We start from the raw sequence: 22829 nt of genomic DNA, 5'->3' as shown, positions 1-22829 counted from the left end.
AGTTTAAAAATAAATTAACAAAATTGGAACAGCGTGGTAATTCCTATTTTTACTGAACAAATACAACGTAAATTATTCTGGGTAATAAAAAATACAAACTCTTAGATCTCCTTTTCTTTTTCAGCTGCAGGTATTTTGCATTTTCCTTGACCTTTTAAATGTATTCCTATAGCTTAAGTTTTCAAAATAATCATCAAAATTGCCTGGAAAGTCAAGAGTATCAAGCTTCACTGCAGACTTACTAAATCAAAGCCTTAATCTTGGAGAATCAGGATTTTATTGCTCCAAGGGTAATTCTTAGCAGTCTAAAGACTCAATGTAACAAGTCCACCAAAATAGATCTCAAATGTGTCTCCTCTATCTCCACCACTACTCCCCCAGTGCAGACCATCACCATATGTCATTCAGGCTCTGAAATGTAATCTCAGTGCATTGATTATCCTGCTTCCAACTCAACCCAGAGCCCTTTCTGCTCCTCCACTCTTGTTTTAGATTAATAAAAGAACCAATATGAAAACAAAACTTTAAAGCTACTAAAAGTCAATATAGAAAACTATATTTTAGGACCCTGAGGTAGAGAACAGTATTTTTTAAAAGCCACTAAAAAGTAAAAATCATAACAAAAGAGCAAACAGCTCTGGCCTTCTCAAAACTTAAAATTTCTACTTGATAAAATACACCATTATCAAAGTTAAGGTCAAAAACCAGGAGTAGATATCTACAATAATTAGATAACAAATTAATATTTCAAATAAAGACTTCTACATATCATTATTTTATTTAACAAAAGACAATTTACCCAAGAAAAAATCATCATGGGCCGGGCGCGGTGGCTCAAGCCTGTAATCCCAGCACTTTGGGAGGCCGAGACGGGCGGATCACGAGGTGAGGAGATCGAGACCATCCTGGCTAACACAGTGAAACCCCGTCTCTACTAAAAATACAAAAAAAACGTAGCCGGGCGAGGTGGCAGGCGCCTGTAGTCCCAGCTACTCGGGAGGCTGAGGCAGGAGAATGGCGTAAACCCGGGAGGCGGAGCTTGCAGTGAGCTGAGATCCGGCCACTGCACTCCAGCCTGGGTGACAGAGCGAGACTCCGTCTCAAAAAAAAAAAAAAAAAAAATCATCATGAGCAGTGAATATACAAAAAAGAACTCAGTCTCACTAGCAATCAAAAAAATTAAAATTAAAATAACAGGACATCATTTTAAACCTACCAGATTCACAAAAGTTAAACCCTTAAGATTACTAAGTGTTGCCAGAGATTAATCATAGCTTTCATACACTGCTAATGGAAAAGGAAATCATAGAACCATTTAGCAAAACTGAAGATGTACCAATGCCATGATCCAACAATACTGCTTTTAGTCACACATAACAGAGACAGTCACATACATGTGCACAGAGAATATGTACAAGAATACTCACTGCAGCTTAATTTTAGTAAAAATAATAATAATAATAATAATCAGAAAGAATCCACACATCCATCAGTAGAAAGATAGAAAAATGTGGTACACTCATTAGTACACTGGAATATTACAGAAGCGTTAATGGATATGTCACATGAATAGATCTTAAACATAATGTTGCATGAGAAAAGCAAGTGGCAAATGGCACTTCAAGTGTACTACCTATGAAAAACAAACTTGTTAGACACAAAAAAGTACTTGATACTGTTTTTGGATACACAGTATAGTAAAAAACTGTCATAAAAACATAGACTGAAAGGACACATGTAACAGTAATTGCCTCTCAAGAGGAAAGGAAAGAATACTGAGGAGGGCAACAAAGTAGATTTCAGCTTTTGCTATAAAGTTCTATTTATTTTATCTTTTAAATATCTCAGAGAAAAAACAGAGGCTTATCTTCTTCCCACCATCAGGGACTTAAAAACGTACCTTTTGCTAAATCTTCTTCTTCTTTTTTATTAGCCACAGTACCAGGATCCTTGGCTGCAAGAGCTGGGCTTGCTTTTGCTTGTTCTGCAGCCTGACAAAAAAGAGGAACACAGTATTTGACGGTTGTTACCAAATTCTCCTCCTCTTACCTACCCCTAAGAATTTGCAAAACCTTTCTCATCAATCTAGCACAGATTTCTGAAAAAAGAAATCCAAACTGCAGCAGCTTCCACCTTAAAGGGAGAGGGAAAAGAATCCGAATTGGAGGACACAGAGAGCAACCGGACACTTACAGGAGGCAGCCTAGGCATACCCTCCCAGGTTTGTGTCAAGAGGTTCAACTAAAAGCATATGGTACACAAATCAGAGAAGACAGACTACAGAAGATTTCAATGTGTTTAAAAAAACTCCAAAACCAGAAAAGGGGCTGGGAGACAGAAAGAGATAATTACTTTAAACATAAATAGTTAAAAATTCTTTAATATCTATTAATAGTTATATTTATCATATCCTTTTGGATCAAGTGTCAGGATGTTACCTTCAGGAACTCATATACATATAAATATATATAATGATATAAATACTCAAAAATCCTATTTTGTAAACCAAATTACAAGTAGCTAATTCTGACAGTATATCACTGCCTCTATTAAATTGTGTAAATAAGAGAATGCACAACAAACAAACATATAAATCAATTCACACTTCTAGAATTATAAGTTTCTAAGACTATGGGCTCCATGGCCTCTCAGTTTTTGCAAAGCATTCAAGGCAAATCAGAATTTCGCCTATCTTACCAACCTCATTTCCAATCATTCTACCAGTTACCAGAAACTGCCAGCAGTTCCTGAGCAGTCTATATACCAGTACTTTACAAGTCTGACACTCATTTGCTTCTCCTTACAACGTTCTCCCACTATGGCTCCTTTTGCTCCATTCACTTTTTACCTTTTGAGTTTGAACACATCAGTCAGTAATCAGCTAAAATATCACTCTCAATGAGGCATCCCTAAACCTGTTAATTACACATTCTCTTGTTTGTTCTTATGATAACACCTTTAAACAAGGTACTGTGATATGAGTGGTTAAGAATGTAAGTTATGGAGTCAGGCAGACATGAGTTCAAATCCCAGATCTACCACTTTCTAGCTGGATGACACTGGGCAAATTAGCCTTGGTGCCTCAAATTCCTCATCAATAAAATGAGTACAATAATAGCACCTACACCTCATGGGCACCTCACAGCCTATTTAGAATATTAAATTAACACATGTGATTCCAACATTAGATGAGATGGGCTCATTCAGGGTTTAAAACAAAAAGTATGTAACATTACCTCCAGGGCTTATAATGTATGTAGAGGTAATACACATGACAACTACAGCATAAATGGACCTCTACGGATGCAGAGTTTCTATATTTTACATCAAATATTAACTCAAAGTAGATCATGAAAAGTTATAAATGTATATTGTCATTCTCAGGGCAAACAATTTAAAAATGGAATTCTAAAAAACATTCAAATTGCCACATGTATAGCACTTAGAACAGTGACTGGAACATCGTAACAGGCAATAATCTCAGCTTCTGTTATAATTGTCTGATTACATGTCTGTCTCCACAACCAGACTGTATGTTCCCTGAGGGAATGTGCCTAAATATTACAAGCAATCAATAAATGTTTGTTGAGGGTATGAAAGGAGAAATATTCGACATTATAGTAAAATACAGTTCTACACTCCTCACTTACTGGATTTCGTATTGTCAAACAAACACACAGGCATTTATTTATTTATTTATGAGACAGAGTCCTGCTCTGTCGCCCAGGCTGAAGTGCAGTGGTACAATCTCAGCTCACTGCAAGCTCTGCCTCCCGGGTTCACGCCATTCTCCTGCCTCAGCCTCCCAAATAGATGGGACTACAAGCGCCCGCCACCACGCCCGGCTAAGATGTTTTTCTAAGTATATTTTTTTCATCTGAGTACAGAAGAAAATAATGTAAAAATATTAAGAAAAGTGATAAAGTCACCTGACTCATGCTGATGCAGTTTTGTTAGCACTAACTTTTGATGTAAAGACAGAAGTAGGCTAGCAGCATTGCTACTGTAGTTGGCTACTAAATAAGACAAGTGTTATTGTTACATTTAGAACCTGATGAAAGAAAGGAACTTTGAATGAAAAGTGCAGTTCAGGAACATACGGCTTCACATATCACAGTTTCTTTCTGCACTTCTCGACTGGTAGAGATTTCTTCACACACCATAAAAGTTCAAATCTGTCTAATTGTGAAGTTTGCCAAATTGTGAACAAAAATTTATATAAACCACAAAAGTTATTTCTGACCAGGCATACCTTTAGTTTTCAGAAGTGTCTGATAATTAAAACATTATCTAAAGAAAACTGAAACTAGAGATAGGTCAGAATTGAGAGTGTTTTAAGTTGTATTCCGTGAACCTCAAAAAGTTGTTTTCTTCTCAGCTCTTCTAAAAATAAATGCCTGGCCGGGCACGGTGGCTCACGCCTGTAATTCCAGCATTTTGGGAGGCCGAGGCGGGCAGATCGCGAGGTGAGGAGATCGAGATCATCCTGGCTAACACAGTGAAACTCCATCTCTATCAAAAATACAAAAAAATTAGCCAGGCTAAAAAAAAAGAAAAGAAAAATATATCTTCAGAGGTTTTTGTTAAGCATGCCCTAACAAAAATCTGGTCTGATGAAAACACAGTAATAACTTAAGTAACTAAGTGGCTTTAAAATCTACAGGGAGTTCTGCAATTGAACTTAGATGATTTATTTTTTTCATTTAATGTGAAGCTCTTTACATGTAGGGTTTCTAATAAGCTTTTCAGAAACCACTAAAAAAATCATTCTACCTCATCATATTTTACTTTATATATATATTTCTTGTAGGTGAAATATAGCTACTACGACAAGATTAGCTGTTACATACTTTATAACATCTAGATCAAAGGATGAAAAGTAAGTCCTGTCTTCACTATTGCTCCTCTATGTCCTGAATCTCTTGAACAAGAGAATAAGCTAGTTTCTCTACCAATCAAGACATAATGCTCTTGCCAGTGTTCACTCCACTGGAAGCCTGGTCTGGACAGACACATATTCACTAACCTCTCTATCAAAGAAGGCAGACTCGGGCAGTGAAAAGAACACTGAACTGAGAATCAGCATGCCTGTGTTCTAGTTCCAGCTGTCAACTATGAGCTGTGGCCCTGGGCAAGTCACTTAACCACTCTGAGTCTCAGTTTCCTCATCTGTAAAAATGAGCGGATTAGATTAGAGGCTCCCTAAAACTGTTTCCGTGGCTAAGATTGTAGATTAATCAAACAAGGGTACATATGGCACAATCATTAATTCTTCCTTTTCTTACAAGAGTAAGTCCCTTTGTGGACTGAAATGCGCTTTTCACTTGGACTGAAGGCTGTCCTCTAGAGCAGCAGTGCCTCTCAAATCTCAACGTGCATATTAATCTTCTGAAGATCTTGTTAAAATGGAGATGATGAACCCATAGGTCTGGAGTGGGTTCAACTATGCTGCATTTCTAACAAGCTTCCAGGTCATGCCAGTGATGCTGGTCAAACCGCGTTCTGAGTTAACAAGAACCAAAGACTCTAGATATTTAGTGGGCTTGTATTTTCTCTACCTATTCTAGGTGGGTTCTCTGCAGTGAGTCTACTCTTTGATAAATAAACATTGTTTCTGTTGTCAACGAATGTATAATGTCTTGGATTATTCTGCTTAAGATTATTCCTTAATTATACAGATTCTAGAAACCAGACTGAGTAGTAACAACCAGCTATCAATTATGAATGAATGAATTTTCAAAGACATAATTTATCATTGTAAAGCCAATCAAAAATTAAAAATTTTTTTAAGAAGAAAAATGTCCTTTGCCTCCTTCCTCTCCCAAATACATTTTTGAGTCTTCACATCTCAAGAGCGCTCAGATAAACTGGAAATGCCTTGGGAAGAAAGCACACGTAGGTCTGGATCAATGTAGATAAGCTACATGACTCCCTGAAGTGGTCAAAATGTAAGCCCTCCACACTCACGGATTTCCGTTCATGGTTTTACGTCACTCATTATAAGTCTGTCCCAGTCAATAAACTGGGGAAAGACAATGCAGTAAATCAGCACATATTTTAAGCCTCTTGATTAGTTGGGCATCCTAAAGGAAGGTTACCCAAAATAGAAATAGGAATAAAAAAGACATTTCTTGATTTTTTTCTATATGACATAAATTAAAGATTGAATTTTTTTGGCACAAGGGCAGACAGGAGAGGAAAGTTAAGCTATTTATTCATATCCACTGGGGAAAGGAAGACGTCTGTACTGGTCGGCTCTTACTAAGGAAAAAATGCTTCAGGTGCTTCTCTTCTCATTTACTCCTTCTAGAGTCCTCTCATTGTTAATACAGGAATTCATAAATTTCCTCATCAAAAGAATCTCTCAAGTCATCCCTAACTTCTAAGGATATCCTGATTTTTCAGCTGTCATTCTTTGTAGACAATTATAGCATTAAGAGCATTTAACAAGATAGTGTTACCTAATTAATAAAGCTATTTTGTGTCTATTATTAAAACTGTACTGGCCGGGCTGGTGGCTCACACCTGTAATCCCAGCACTTTGGGAGGCCAAGACAGGCAGATCACTGAGGTCAAGAGTTCGAAACCAGCCTGGCCAACAAGGTGAAACCCATCTCTATTTAAAAAAAAAAAAAAAAAAAAAATCCAGGTGTGGCCTTGCGTGCCTGTAGTCCCAGCTACTCAGGAGGCTGAGGCAGGAGAATCGCTTGAACCCAGGAGGCAGAGGTTGCAGTGAGCCAAGATCACATCCCTGCACTCCATCCTGGGTGACAGAGTTAGACTCCGTCTCAAAAACAAACAAACAAAAACAATACCAAAACATTTCAAAAACTGCAAATTGTTAAACCAATTCATTTATAAAGAAGGAGAGAGTTTAGAGCACATTAATATTCCATTGTAATACTTTTCTGGCACCTCTGAATGCCAGAAAACTAGTATTACTAACTACCAATACAACTAGTTACTGATACAATTAGTATTACTAATGAAAATTCCTCTGAAGTAGTAAAAAATTACCAGGGAATGAAGAAAAAAATTCAAATAAACATAGCTATTTAAGAGAAACAAACTGCAGCACACACACAGCTTCATTCCCAAAATACCTGAGAGCCAATAGCTGGGAACGTAACTCCTTGCTCCTTAAGATTCTTAATCATTGCTGATATTAGACTAAGCTGTGGATCATTCTTAAATTCATCTGTCCATTCAACCATAAGAGCCTTTAATTTTTCACATACTTTAGGATGACCCTGTAAAATAGAAAAAGAAATAAAAGAGCACCAATTTCCTAGCCAATGATTTAATACAGACATTTTAAATATAAAATTATAAAGTTATAGATATTTTTTGAAACACAAATTACGCATAGCTATAGACAAATAAGAAAATATAGTTATTAGAAATAAAACGAATGTTCACACTATGAAAAAAACCCATAATATATATCTCACTTCAAAATTAAAGCATTAAATAGGTAATAACATTTTGGAGATCTGAAAGGACTTCAGAATATTTTGCAATGAAGCAAGGTTTGTACATCAGTAAGACAAGGAAAAGCGTCTGTTTGCTTTTTGCAAAGCAATACGAAAGTTGGAAGGCGAGAAGAGAATAAATGATATGGTTCCTTTATTCAGAATTCCTGACTTCTTAATGTTCATGACTATGCATTTTTTTCATGATGCTTAATTATCTGGGGCCTGGTTTGAGATACATTGCATGTTAATCATCTTGAAAATTGAATTTCTTCATAATAACATAACTATTTTTTTCCTTTTTTTTTTCCCTGAGACAGAGTCTCACCCCGTGGCCCAGGCTGGAGTGCAGTAGCTCGACCTCAGCTCACTGCAACCTCCGCCTCCCAGGAGTAGGAGGAGTTCAAGCGATTCTCCTGTCTCAACCTCCCAAGTAGGAGTACAGGCGCACACCACAATGCCCAGCTAATTTTTGTACTTTTAGTAGAGGCGGGGTTTCACCATTTTGGCCAGGCTGGTCTTGAACTCCTGACCTCAAGTGATTCGCCCACCTCAGCCTCCCAAAGTGCTGCGATTACAGGCATGAGCCACCGCATGCAGCTCAAAATAACGTTAACTCTTTATGGTTGATGTACAACACTGATTCAGATTAGTCTAAGGCAAGTGTGCAGGGCACTATTCTTCTGTATTAAAGAAAGAGATAAATGTAGTGAGTTTTCAAAATAAATTATTTTACTTACTGCTTATTATGGGAAAAAACCTGGCCAGTTCATTAAAATACTGATGTATCTCATAGTGGCAATAATCTAAAGTCTTATTATTTGATGTAATAGATATAAAGAAACCTTCACAGATAGCAGAGAAAAGTGAAGATAACTCCTCTATGAAATGTCATAAATGTATTTCAAATTAATGTTTACTAAATAATTAGCTAAAGCTTCTAAAAGTGGAGAAGGTTAGACTTTTAGATTACTCTATTAGAAGAAAAATAATTCTTCCTAAGTGCACATAATCTGTATTTTGGCCAGCGAGCATATAATGGATTTGTAAATGCTTTATTGAGACTATACATGAACTTACTTAATTTGTTTAATAAAAGGAAATTTTTAAAAAGGGCAGGATGTTGGCTGGGTGCAGTGGCTCACATCTGTAATCCCAGCACTTTGGGAGGCCGAGGCGGGCAATCACGAGGTCAGGAGTTCGAGACCAGCCTGACCAACATGGCAAAACCCCATCTCTACTAAAACTTACAAAAACCAGCCAGGAATGGTGGCGCATGCCTGTAATCCCAGCTACTCAGGAGGCTGAGGCAGGAGAATCGCTTGAACCCGGAAGGCGGAGGTTGCAGTGAGCTGAGATCATGCCACTGTACTTCAGCCTGGGTGACAAAGCGAGACGCAGTCTCGGAAAAAAAAAAAAGAAAACAAAAAAAACGGTGGGACGTTATTAAGTACAAAACCAATATGTTCATTGCAAAACATTCAGAAAATAAAGAGAAGTCCTCTTGCCTATAGGTAGTCGTTTTTTGAAATGACTGTTTGCACTACTATACACAGGTTTGCATACCACATTTTTCACCTATATTACAAAAAACATGGTTTTAGAATCTCTTCATAAACAGTTGTACATCTCGACGGACATTCAGGATGTTAGACAATATTTATTAATTAGTAGAAAATAACTAAATATTAATGCATAAAGCAGGCAAGGGAAAGAATTATCACTTAACCATAATGTTCAAAAAGTACAGAATTTTAAATTCTTACTATATTTCTATACAGCTTTTTTCCTACTGTAACCTAGAACTACTCATTTTTCCCAAAAACATGAGGCATTTTCCCTTTTAACAAACAAAAACTTTCTCTTGATTTATAATACTCCCCCTAAAAAAGCTAAAAATAATTACCTTTAGAGTGCACAAATTTTTACTGGGAAAACTCACCTATTACTAATTGAAAATTTAAAACTTTCCTGAATTGTGTGACTGGAATTCTACACGCAGTTGAGTGGGCAGCTGTAGGGTCACCCGTTCTCACTGCTTTTTTCTGTGTCCCAACAGAAAAGCAGAGTGCCTTGTCCCGCTCTGTGACCCAGCCAGCTGCATGTTTTCCACCACAGGTTTGGACCCAAACTGGGGCCTTGAACATTTTTAGGCACTGATAAAGTTGTTCAGGTTGTGGCTCAAAACACTAAAAGATCAAATGTGTTGCTAAAAACATAGAAATCAGCCCCGACCTGGGGTCAAATTCCTTAAATCCTCCTATAAATCTGCAGCCCTCATAAGTTTCCCTAATAAATGCTTTAGAGTGATCACCCTGGCATTTAGTGCCTCTTTTTTTGGATTCTCATCTGGCCCTATCTGGAACAGTTTGGGGCGGTCCCTTGTGGGAACTCTCCCGCCACCACTTTTGAGGCAACTCCAGCTGTGGGTTCAGCCAGTAAGAACAGCAGTATAGTATTAAAATCCTGTGATGGCCAGGAAGTGGCCTTATTGATAAAGATAAAAACTCAACGGTGCCATAGACCTTTGGCAGTATTTCTGAAAGGTTTTCCATTAGGAAAATACCTTGTGCCTACAAAAACGGTACCTAAAATAGACTGGTATTATTTAATTAGATATAGAAATACCTGTTTTCTTATCAGATGAAAGTATGATGGAAAAGAACAGGTTAAAAATACTCTAATATGGCTTGAAAAAACTAACTCAAAGTTACATGAATCTGCAGTCTCTTCAGCAAAACATAATATTTATTTATATACTGGATAGACACATCCTAGAAAGGATTTCTTAAAAAGCACAGAATAGTCCTTTGTGAAGATTTAAACAATAAAATATGTGAAGAAAGAAGACTGCCTTAATTAATTTCTGGAAATAATGCTCCTTACCTTATTTAATACGTTGCTTACTTCACTAGCAAAATCTCTTGAACACACTTCTAAATGAAAAATTTTGCCACAGTTTGATACACATGCTCCTAGAAGCTAAAAGCACAAAATCAGAAGTTAAAGGGGCTCCATTGTGGCAGATAATTTTGTGGTACAGGTTAAAACGAAACCACTCACAGTCAAAGCCTGCATAGCAACGTGAGGATCTTTGTGGTTCACTCTTCTCATAATAGACCGAAGACAATCCTTAGGTCTAAAAAACGAGAAAAGTAAAAATTACTTAATAATACATCTAGTTTCCCCCTGCCCCTTAACTGTTATAGACAAAAGACTATGATAAAAAGGGAGACTATGATAAAGTAGGGAAATTTAATTTTTATTAATAACATGGTTGAAAAACTGTAAATTAGTTCCTTTAAATTTTTCAAACAAAATTAACAGGATCTCTTATTAGTAATCATAGATGAGGCATTTCAGGCTAATTCTGGGTAGGAAAAAAAACAAAGTTTTGAAAATAAAATGGTAGGCCATGACTTCCACTTCTAGCCAGGGTGAAAAAACAGACCAGACTATACACTCCCGTTGTAAACAACTAGAAAACTGGAAAAATAGATTGAAAATATACATTGAGGTTAACTTTTTAAAGACGTTAGGCCACAGGCAGTACTGAATGATAATCCACAAGAAGGAAAATTAATTAGATAAGCCAGAAGTTTGCCTCAACTTTCTGCCTAGAGGCAGTTTCCAAGTATCAGTGAAGACTTTCAGAAAAACCCACGCATGCACAGGTGAAAAACTCCATGAAACTGGTCAAAAAGTGACCAGGGCAATACGCTAAAGAGATCCAAAGTTCACACAGTTGTCAGAGATGAGACCACAGTGAAGCATCTATTGATAATCCAGAGCATTCAGTGGATATACAGGGGAGTTTAGACTCTAGCAACGCAGCTCAACCATACCTACACATGGCCTAACAACATAAGCCACAGACAAATGTAACAACTTCTGAAAAATAAAGTCCAACACTCCTTAACAGGAATACAACACCTGATGATCAACAATGTAAAATTCAAATACTAAGCATTCAATAAAAGGATATGAAGAAATGATATGAAGAAAAACACTATCATACACAACTAGCAGAAAATTCAGTCAACTGAGAATGCAGAAATAACCAAGATGATGAAATTAGCAGTCAAGGACTTTATATAAGCTATTATAAGTATGCTGGAAATCATCCACATAATGATGAAGAAATGATGTATTAAAAAGGGCCCAGATAAAATTCTAGAGACAAAAAGTATGTAAAGTTGAAAAATGGATGGAATTAATCAGGTAAGAATGAAAGATCAGTAAATTTGAAAATATGCTGAAAGTTATCTAAACTGAAGTACAGAGAGAAAAAAAATGAAAAAATTTAACAGAGAGCCACCACTACAAATACTTTTTTTTTTTTTTTTTTTTTTTTTTTTTTTTTTTTGAGACGGAGTCTGGCTCTGTCACCCAGGCTGGAGTGCAGTGGCGCGATCTCGGCTCACTGCAAGCTCCGCCTCCCGGGTTTACGCCATTCTCCTGCCTCAGCCTCCAGAGTAGCTGGGACTACAGGCGACCGCCACCTCGCCCGGCTAGTTTTTTGTATTTTTTAGTAGAGACGGGGTTTCACTGTGTTAGCCAGGATGGTCTCGATCTCCTCACCTCGTGATCCGCCCGTCTCGGCCTCCCAAAGTGCTGGGATTACAGGCTTGAGCCACCGCGCCCGGCCCTACAAATATTTTTAAGAGAGAAATGCAAATAAAATAGCTTGGGTGCAGTGGCTCACACCTATAATCCCAGCACTTTGGGAGAATGAGGTGGGCAGATGGCTTGAGCCCAGAAGGTCAAGACCAGCCTGGGCAACATTGTGAAACCCCATCTCTACAAAAACAAACAAACAAAAAAATACAAAAATTAGCCAGAAATGGTCCCAGCTCCTAGGGGCGCAGGGAATGGCCTAAGGTGGGAGGTTCACTTGAGCCCCAGAGGTCGCGGATGCAGTGAGCTGTGATGGCACCACTGTACTCCATCCTGAGAGACAGAGTGAGACCCTGTCTCAAAAAAAAGTTTTCAATTAAAAAAAAAACCATAAAAACTATTTGATTGATACACAAAAGACAGAAAGAGAAAACAGAAGAAACATAACCAATCATCTAGAAAAATGGCAGATTAAGACTGAAATCCAACTATACTTGTATCAATTCACTACCGTTAGCAGTTTTCATAACAAGGAATACTAACAGGGATAAAGAGAGACAGTACATAATAATAAAATGGTTAAGTCCCCCAAGAAAACATAATTCTAAATGTGTATGAACACAATAATAGAACTTCAAAATATATAAAGGAAATATCGATAGAGCTGAAAGGAAAAACAGACAAATCTACTGGAAACTTCAACATGCCCCCTCAATGACTTGATAACACAAGAAACAAAATTACTGATATGGAATACTTGAATGGCACTATCATACAACGTGACCTGACTGGCATTCCACAACAATCCACCCACCCATGGCACTATACCCATTTTTTTCCATGTGCATGGAAAATTCAACAAAATGGACTACATTCTGTCCTATAAAACAAACACCAATAAATTTAAAAGGACTAAAGTCATTCAAAGTACATTCTTCAACCATAGCAAAATTAAACTACAAACTGATAACAAAATGATAGCATAAAAATATCCAAATATTTGGAAATCAAATAACATATATCTAATGCTTACATCAAATGAAATCACAGAACCATAACTTCCCTTAAGGACATGAAAATGAAAGCACACTATCCAGTATTCTGTATAAGAATGTTCACAGAGGCTCTGTTCATAGAGTCAAAACCTGGATACAATCCAAATGCTCATCAACAGATGAAAGGATAAATTGCAATATATTAACACAATGTAATACCTCTTCCCAAAAACCAGGAATATTGATACACACAAAAATATAAATTCATCTTAAAAACATATTTAGTGCTAGACACAGGAGTTCTAACAATACCATTTCATTTTATGAAATTCTAGAAAAGGAAATTTAATCTATAGTGACAATGCATATTAGTAATTGCATAAGGTAGAAGGAACTTTTGGGAGTGATTAAATGCTATCTTGGTTGGGGTGATACTTATATAGGTGTATATATTTGTCAAAACGCATCGAACTATCAAACCATACATGTACAAGGCATGCATTTTTTTGTTGTAGATAAATCATAGCTCAGTAAAAACAGATCTATTTAAATGACAGGTCAAGCATGTAGCAAACATGCATTTCATGGGGATGCTTTATGGTAATTAGTGATAATAGTAAAGCAGAGTAACCATTCATATAACCTATGAAACATCATGTGCTTAGGCTCTCAAAAATTATATAATAGCAAAGGACTCATTCAGTGTTCAAAACATTCACAGCAAACACAGTAAAAGTCCTCCATTTACTGAAGTTCAGTTCCTTGCCCATGATGCCTGTTACCAGGCAGTAATAGGCACTAACAAGATTCATACCTGTCACTCTTAAACATGCTATGTTCTGGCCACAGATGTGCCTCCCAATAAATTAAGACAACATAAACAGGGAATCTTCATATAATTCAAAAGGATAGCCTCAAAATATTAAATCATCAGATTAAAATGACATATTTTCCTCTAATAACACATTGTCAACATTTATAAATTATTTCAACTAAAAATAATACAATATATTATTCTCAAGGGCATATGGACATTATACAGAATAAACAATGTTAAGTCACAAAACAAGTCTCTACAGATTTAAAAAGATAAAAAATCATAGAAAGCATGTTCTCCAAAGACAGTAGAATAAAATTTGAAAGAACAAAGAAATGTAGAAAATTAAAATATGTGAAAATCAACATCCTCCTAAATAGCCAATGGGTCAAAGAAAAAAATCACAGGAGAAATCAGAAACTACTTTGAGATTAATGAAAAGGAAAACATAACCCAAGAAAACTTAAGGGTACAGTAAAAACAGTGCTCAGAAGGAAATTTATACCTATAAGCACCTACATTAAAAAAAAAAAAAAATCTCAATACTACCTCACACCCATCAGGATGGCTACTACAAAGAAAAACAGAAAAATCTAAGTGTTGACAAAGATGTGGAGAAATTGAAACACTTGTGCACTGTTGGTGGGAATGTAAAATGCTACAGGTGCCGTGTAAAACAGTATAATGGTTCCTTGAATAATTAAAAATAGAATTACCATATGCTCCAGCAATTCCACTTCTGGGTATATACCCCAAAGGACTGAAAGCAGGCAGGCTCTGGAGGAGATAGTGGTACACCGGTGTTCACAGCAGTATTATTCGCAATAGCTAAAAGGTGGAAGCAACCCAAGTGTCCACAGACACATAAATAGATAAGCAAAATGTGGTGTATACATACACGGAATACTATTCAGCCTTTATAAAAAGGAAATTCTGACATATGCTACAACAGGGATGAATCTTAAAGCCATTATGCTAAATGAAATAGGCTGGTCACAACAGGACAAATGCTGTATGATGCCCCTTAGATGAGGTACTAAGAGTAGTCAAAATCAAGGCCAGGCACAGTGGCTTGTACCAATAATTCCAGGACTTTGGGAGATGAAGGTGGAAGGATTGCTCCAGCCCAGGTGTGTGAGACCAGCCTGGGCAATATAGTGGGACCCTTCCTCTACAAGAAATTTTAAAAATGAGCCGGACATGGTGGCACACACTTGTAGCTACAGAGGCTGAGGTGGGCAGATCACTTGCTGCAGTGAGCCATGATTGTGCCACTGCACTCCAGCCTCAGTGACAGAGTGAGACCGTATCTGCAAAACAAAGAAAAAAAAAAAAAGAGTAGTCAAAATCATACACAGAACGTGGTTGCCAGGCGGCCTGGGGAGCAGGGAATGAGGAGTTACCGTTCAATTGTTTAATGGGTATACAGTTTCAGTTTTAAACAGTTCTGCTACGCGGGAGGCTGAGGCAGGAGAATGGCGTGAACCCGGGAGGCGGAGCTTGCAGTGCGCTGAGATCGCACCACTGCACTCCAGCCTGGGCGACAGAGCGAGACTCAGACTCCGTCTCAAAAAAAAAAAAAAGAGTTCTAGAGGTAGATGGTGACTATAGCACACAACATAATGCCATTCAATACCATTAACACGGCAAATTTTATGCTATGTTTATTTTGCTACAATCTAAAGAACTGGGGAAAAAGATCTCAAATCAGTAACCTAAGATCATACCTTAAGAAACCAGGAGGCCGGGCGCGGTGGCTCAAGCCTGTAATCCCAGCACTTTGGGAGGCCGAGACGGGCGGATCACTAGGTCAGGAGATCGAGACCATCCTGGCTAACACGGTGAAAGCCCGTCTCTACTAAAAAATACAAAAAACTAGCCGGGCGAGGTGGCGGGCGCCTGTAGTCCCAGCTACTCAGGAGGCTGAGACAGGAGAATGGCCCGAACCCGGGAGGCAGAGCTTGCAGTGAGCTGAGATCCGGCCACTGCACTCCAGCCTGGGCGACAGAGCAAGACTCCGTCTCCAAAAAAAAAAAAAAGAAACCAGGAGAATGGCGTAAACCCGGGAGGCGGAGCTTGCAGTGAGCTGAGATCCGGCCACTGCACTCCAGCCTGGGTGACAGAGCAAGACTCCGTCTCAAAAAAAAAAAAAAAAAAAGAAACCAGGAAAAAGAGCAACTAAACCCAAAACAAGCAAAGCAGAAGGAGGGAAACAATAAAGAGAGGCAATAAATGAAACAGACAACAGAAACACAATAGAGAAAAGCCAATGAAAACAGAAGGTTTTTTCGTTTTTGTTTTTTTGTTTTTTAAGGATCAACAAAACTGAAAAACTTTTGGTTACACTGGCCAAGAAAGAAAGGTGACTCAATTTATTAGAATTAGAAAACAAAGAGGGAACAGTACTCTCAACCTTACTGAAATAAAAAGGATTTTAAAAAACACTATGAACAACTTTATGCCAACAAATCGTATAACCTAGTTAAAATGGACAAATCCCTACAAAGACAGGAAACTACTGAAACTATGGTATGCTTAGGTGTTGAAAGAAAAAAATAAAATAAATAAAAGAAACTGACTTAAGAAGAAACAGAAAGTCTGAATAGAGTTATGTAACAAGTAAAAAGACTAAATTTCTGATTAAGAAAATCTCCCACAAAGAAAATCTTAGAAATAGAAAGCTTCACTGGTGAATTCTACCAAATGTTTACAAACTAACATCAACTCTTCATTAAAAAAAAATACATAAATTAAACATCAAAATTAAAAGCTTTTGTGCATTAAGGGACACCATCAATGAAGAAAAGCAAACCCACAGAATGGCAGAAAGTATTTCCAAATCATATATATGACAAGGGATTAACAGCCAGAATATATAAAGAACTCCTACATCTCAACAACAACAGCCTAATTCAAAAATGGACAAAGGACTTGAATAGACATTTCTCCAAAGAAGATACACAAATGGCCAATAAGCACATAAAAAGATGCTCAACGTCACTAGTCATTAGGGAAATGCAAATCAAAACCACATTGAGATGCCACTTCACACTCACTAGGCTGGCTATGTTTTCAAGAAAGGAAAGATACCAAGTATTGGAGGCGATGTAGTGAAATTAGAACCCTCGTACATTGCCAGTGGGAATGTAAAATGGTGTAGCTACTGTGAAGTGTGGTAGTTCCTCAAAAAATTAAGCATAACCACATATAATCCAGCTGGGACTCTAACCAATATCTGTACACCCATGTTCAGAGTAGTATTAATAGTATTCACAACAGCCAAATGTCCATCAACAAAAGAATGGATAAACAAAATGTGATATACAATGGAATGGTATTCCGCCTTAAGGAAATTCTGACACACGCTATATATACAACATGGATGGACCTTGAAAACATTATGCTAAGTGAAATTAGCCAGACACGGCCGGGCGCGGTGGCTCACGCCTGTAATCCCAGCACTTTGGGAGGCCGAGGCGGGCGGATCACAAGGTCAGGAGATCGAGACCACGGTGAAACCCCGTCTCTACTAAAAATACAAAAAATTAGCCGGGCGCGGTTGTGGGCGCCTGTAGTCCCAGCTACTCAGGAGGCTGAGGCAGGAGAATGGCGTGAACCCGGGAGGCGGAGCTTGCAGTGAGCCGAGATTGCGCCACTGCACTCCAGCCTGGGCGACAGAGCGAGACTCCGTCTCAAAAAAAAAAAAAAAAAAAAAAAAAAAGAAATTAGCCAGACACAAAAGCACAAATAATTCTATGTTTCCACTTACATGAGGTACCTAGAATAGACAAATTCATAAAGATAGAACATAGAAAAAAGTAACTAGTGGCTAGGAGGGGAAATGGAGAGCTATTATTTCAAAGGTATAGAGTTTCTACTTGGGATGATGAAAAAGTTCTGAAAATGGACAGTGGTGTTGGTTGAATAATACTGTGAATGTACTAAATGCCAATGAATTATGCACTTAAAAATGATTTAAATGGTAAATTTTATATTAAATATATTTTACCACAATAAAATAAATGAAGTACTAATACCAGCTACAATATAAATGAACCTCCAAAAAATTATACAACATGAGACTGGGCGCAGTGACTCACACCTATAATCCCAGCACCTTGGGAGGCCGAGGCAGGCGGGTCACCTGAGGTCAGGAGTTCGAGACCAGCCTGGACAACATGGTAAAACCTCATCTCTACTAAAAATACAAAAACTTAGCCAGGCACAGTGGCATGTGCCTATAATCCCAGCTACTTGGGAGGCTGAGGCAGGAGAATCGCTCGAACCTGGGAGGTGGAGGTTGCAGTGAGTTGAGATTGTGCCACTGCACTCCAGCCTTGGGTAACAGAGCGAGATTCTGTCTCCCCCCCCCAAAAAAAAAAAAAAAAAAAAAAAAAAAAAAGGACACCACATGAAGAAAGCTGGTCACAAAAGAAAACATATTGCAGAGCTCCATTTATATGAAATGTCTGTAATAGGCAAATCCATACAGATACAAAGTAGATTAGTGGTTTCCAGGAATGAGGAGAGGTGGCAATGGGAGTGACTGCTAATGAGTACAGGTTTCTTTTGGGGATGATGATTGTTCAGTAATTAGATACGGTTGCACAAACTTATGAACATATTAAAACCCACTGAACTGCATATTCTAAAATGGTAAATTTGATGGTATGTGAAATATATACATATTTATAAAAGTAAAAACATTTATCGAGCAATTTGAACTCCAATGAGCCCTGGAAAGTAAAGCAATACGCTTAGGTATAATTAGTTAGCACTGTAATAAATACAAAAAATCCTTTTTAATAATTATGTAGAAAAATTAGGCTACAAGGTAGGATTCCTGATTTTAAGGATTCTCAACTGCCTGTGAGGCTGCTTCCAACTAAAGAGCGTGGTGAAGGGAGAAACAACACACAAAAGAAGTAATATTTGTTGAATGTCTATTATGTGTCAAGCATTCGATTTTTTTATTCTAAAACTTTTTTCTTCTACTTTACTGATTTTGTAAGACATTACAATTTTTGGATAGCAGCATCATTAGACTGAAGAAACTATGTACTTTAACACTATTATTTAGATTTGGCCTTTTTCACAGTTGGACTTATTTTAGGAGCCAGGGTCTGGGATCCCATACTAACTTGCAGTTGTGACTACCATGCTGACATAAAAACACAAAACAATCACTTCAAGGCATGGTAAAGGCCAGATAAAAAGAATTATTTGAATACTAAAATTAAAATCAGTAAAAAATAATCCAAAGATGATTCAGCCGAATAAACATTTTAGAAAATAATCCTGTACACTTTATTTACCAAATTTTAAATAAAATTGATTATGTATTTTGTTTACAAATCACTTTTTTATTTTGAAGGTAAGAAACCTGTGACTTTTGGAAAGGATGATGGGGAAAGGGGTATTGAAATGAAATTATTCCTTTTTATTTTAGACATTCCAATGCTGTTTTACCACAGCCAATTGTAAAAACCAAGGCAAAGATATCTTTGGCACCAAAACAAAATCAGTTACTGAACCATTAAAAGGACAGAGCTGCAAAGCCAGTAAGAATGCTCCTAAGTGCTGATGAACACCTTGTTTGTGCAAACACAGCGGTATCTTTTTAGATACCAGCTTAAAAATCCCTTCAGAATTGTCTACAAAACAGAACTTACCCACTATTATCAACTATCTCATTCTGTCCTATGCATTTTTAATTCAGTTTTCAGTATGTCCACCAGATGGGTAATACTGAACATACATATATATACACACACACGTATATATATAAAATTATTAAATCTTACCATGCAATTAAAAGTATGGTTAAAATACTATTTTTTAAAAGGTATGGTGATTATAAGTGAATTTAATGTAAGTATACTTATGGCTATTATCCTTCCAATGACAAATGAAAGTTGGTTACAAGCTTGGTGTCTATGTAATTCATCCTCTACACAAGCACCCTTTTGAGAGTGAAAGGGGGTGCTAACTGGACATAACAGATGAACAGCAGGCACAAACTACAATTGTCCAAGGCAAACTGGATGTTATGGTCACAATAGTTAAAACTATGTTCATCCACAAAATCATCTTTTTATGAATAGATCTGGGTCATATAGTTTGTAAGAGGGTAACGGAAAAGGCGGCGGTATTTCTAGACTGATACAGCTTCCAAAGTCTTTTTCTCAAATCACAGACCAGACAGAAAACAGACTTTGCAGGAATGTACATAACTACCTACACAGCATATGTCAGCTGATGAACTGGAAGCATCAAATTCAGTTTCATTATTTACCAGTATTACTCCAACCTGCCTCAACAAACTGCACTGTCAGATTCAAAGAAAGCAGATTTAAGATGGAGCTCCTCTCTGTAACATCCTCCCTATACCCGCCCCCAACCCATCATACCACTCTCAACCATTCAGTTTCTATGTGAAGTCGTAACTATTAAAAACAAGTCAGCTCATGCCTGGAAGTAAATTAAAATTAATCAATCAATCTTCAGACAGAAATATCCAAACTGTGTTTTCTTTTGCAATAGACCTTTCTAATTTCTGAAACAAAACACAAACTCTGCAGAACTTGAAGCTCTTAAGGCAAATGTGCAAAGGACGGATTTTTTTTTTTTAATGAATTCTATCAGCAGTCACTTCTCTGATCTAATGGTAAATTAAGAAAACTTCTCATTTTTGCTCATTCATCTTGTTGGAAGTACTCAGAGAATTCGATTCCACCACCTAGAGTGATATTTGTATATATCAGTGCTAAAGGATACCAACCCTTTTGATTAATCTAAATAGGTAAGCAAGACTTTCAGGGTGAATCACCTCCATAAAAATTAGAGTGGCACTGGTAAAAAAAAATTCAATAGGTACCAAAGAACTCTGTTCATAATACTTTCCATAACTAATGTTCATTAATTACCTTCTAGGTGACAAGTATTATGCAAGGCTTTAGGAATAAAGCAGTGAACAAGAGGAGACTGACCCTGCTTCATGAAGTTCATAGTCTAGCCTAGCGCCTTTTCCTAAAACTTAAGTGAATCCCTATGTAAGTTAAAACTGTGACATAAACATAGTTGTCCAAACTTTATATAAACTACAATATCAGGTTTAAAACCATCAATTTCAGAAAATGCTACTACCTTTTTTTTTTGAGACAGTCTCACTCTGTCTCCCAGGCTGGAACACAGTGGTGCGATCTCAGTTCACTGCAACCTCCACTTCCCAGGTTCAAGCAATTCTCCCACCTCAGCCTCCCAAGTAGCTGAGATAACAGGCGGGCACTACCATACAAAGCTAATTTTTTTATTTTTAGTGGAGACAGGGTTTCACCACATTGGCCAGGCTGGTCTTGAACTCGTGACCTCAGGTGATCCACCCACCTTGGCCTCCCAAAGTGCTGGAATTACAGGTGTAAGCCACCGCGCCCGGCCAGAAAATGCTATTGTCTTTAATTTAGCTTTTATGAATTTTCATAAACTAAAAGCTTTATCAGGCCATGTGTCTAAAACCAAGCCATGAAAAGGCACCATGAAAGAAAATCTTCATGACTACCTAGTCAGTTAAGATTCCGTATCTGTCAGCTGTTCATATTTATAAATATGCACAAATGGGTATATCTTTCAACACAGAACAGTTTTTTCCATGTCAAAAGTCATAATTAAATGTTAGATTAAAAAATGAAGTAACTCGGCCGGGCGCGGTGGCTCAAGCCTGTAATCCCAGCACTTTGGGAGGCCGAGACGGGCGGATCACGAGGTCAGGAGATCTAGACCATCCTGGCTAACACGGTGAAACCCCGTCTCTACTAAAAAATCCAAAAAAACTAGCCGGGCGAGGTGGCGGACGCCTGTAGTCCCAGCTGCTCGGGAGGCTGAGGCAGGAGAATGGGCGTAAATCCGGGAGGAGGAGCTCGCAGTGAACCGAGATCGCGCCACTGCACTCCAGTCTGGGCGACAGAGCGAGACTCCGTTTCAAAAAAAAAAAAAAAAAAAAAAAATGAAGTAACTTTTTTTTTTTTTTTTTGAGACGGAGTCTCGCTCTGTCGCCCAGACTGGAGTGCAGTGGCCGGATCTCAGCTCACTGCAAGCTCCGCCTCCCGGGTTTACGCCATTCTCCTGCCTCAGCCTCCCGAGCAGCTGGGACTACAGGCGCCCGCCACCTCGCCCGGCTAGTTTTTTGGATTTTTTAGTAGAGACGGGGTTTCACCGTGTTAGCCAGGATGGTATCGATCTCCTGACCTCGTGATCCGCCCGTCTCGGCCTCCCAAAGTGCTGGGATTACAGGCTTGAGCCACCACGCCTGGCCAAAATGAAGTAACTCTTGTATCACATTTTGTCATTCCAGTTCTTAAGGATTGAGTGTCTCAAAGTATCAAAAGTGGAATTTATAATTTTGTCTATTAGAATTATTTTTTTCTAATGGTATATTTCATTGTTTTGTTAAGTTCAAAGTTCTGATTCAACACTTATGGAACCAACAGGCCTCAGGCAAATTATTTATTCCAAAGATAACTATGGTAATAATTCCCTTCCCACATGCTCTTCTACAATACAACCTTAGCATTTCCCATCAAGAGGTGACATCTAACAACCCTCCCCTTGAATCTGGACTGACTTCAGTGACTTGCTTGACCAATAAAACATAGTGGAAGTCGAGGTCAGGAGATCGAGACCATCCTGGCTAACACGGTGAAACCCCATCTCTACTAAAACTACAAAAAATTAGCCGGGCGTGGTGGCAGGCGCCTGCAGTCCCAGCTACTCGGGAGACTGAGGCAGGAGAATGGAGTGAACCTGGGAGGTGGAGCTTGCAGTTAGCCAAGATCACGCCACTAGCAAGACTCCATCTCAAAAAAAAAAGAATGTGTATACATATATATACATATATGTATGTGTGTATATATACACACGTGTGTGTGTGTG

General features: G+C 37.9%; 2 protein-coding genes across 5 annotated transcripts in view; one reads left to right on the top strand and one right to left on the bottom strand.

The window, feature by feature from the left end:
• The window catches only part of TRDMT1 (tRNA aspartic acid methyltransferase 1), a 687969-nt gene that overhangs the window by 119005 nt on the left and 546135 nt on the right, over positions 1–22829 (top strand). The gene's annotated exons all lie outside the window — the stretch shown is intronic.
• STAM (signal transducing adaptor molecule) overlaps positions 1–22829 on the bottom strand; it is a 74990-nt gene that overhangs the window by 19616 nt on the left and 32545 nt on the right. For 2 of the 4 annotated variants that reach the window (XM_050805397.1, XM_050805398.1), the window contains 4 exons: positions 10536–10611; positions 10359–10454; positions 7104–7250; positions 1901–1991 (listed from right to left, as the gene is read on the bottom strand). In XM_050805397.1, coding sequence (XP_050661354.1) covers positions 1901–1991; positions 7104–7250; positions 10359–10454; positions 10536–10611 — 410 coding nt within the window. The other 2 variants (XM_050805399.1, XM_050805400.1) reach the window with 2 other exon arrangements.

Source organism: Macaca thibetana, chromosome 9, assembly GCF_024542745.1.
Source record: "Macaca thibetana thibetana isolate TM-01 chromosome 9, ASM2454274v1, whole genome shotgun sequence".
Lineage (NCBI taxonomy): Eukaryota > Metazoa > Chordata > Mammalia > Primates > Cercopithecidae > Macaca > Macaca thibetana.
This window is presented reverse-complemented; position numbering and strand designations above follow the sequence as displayed.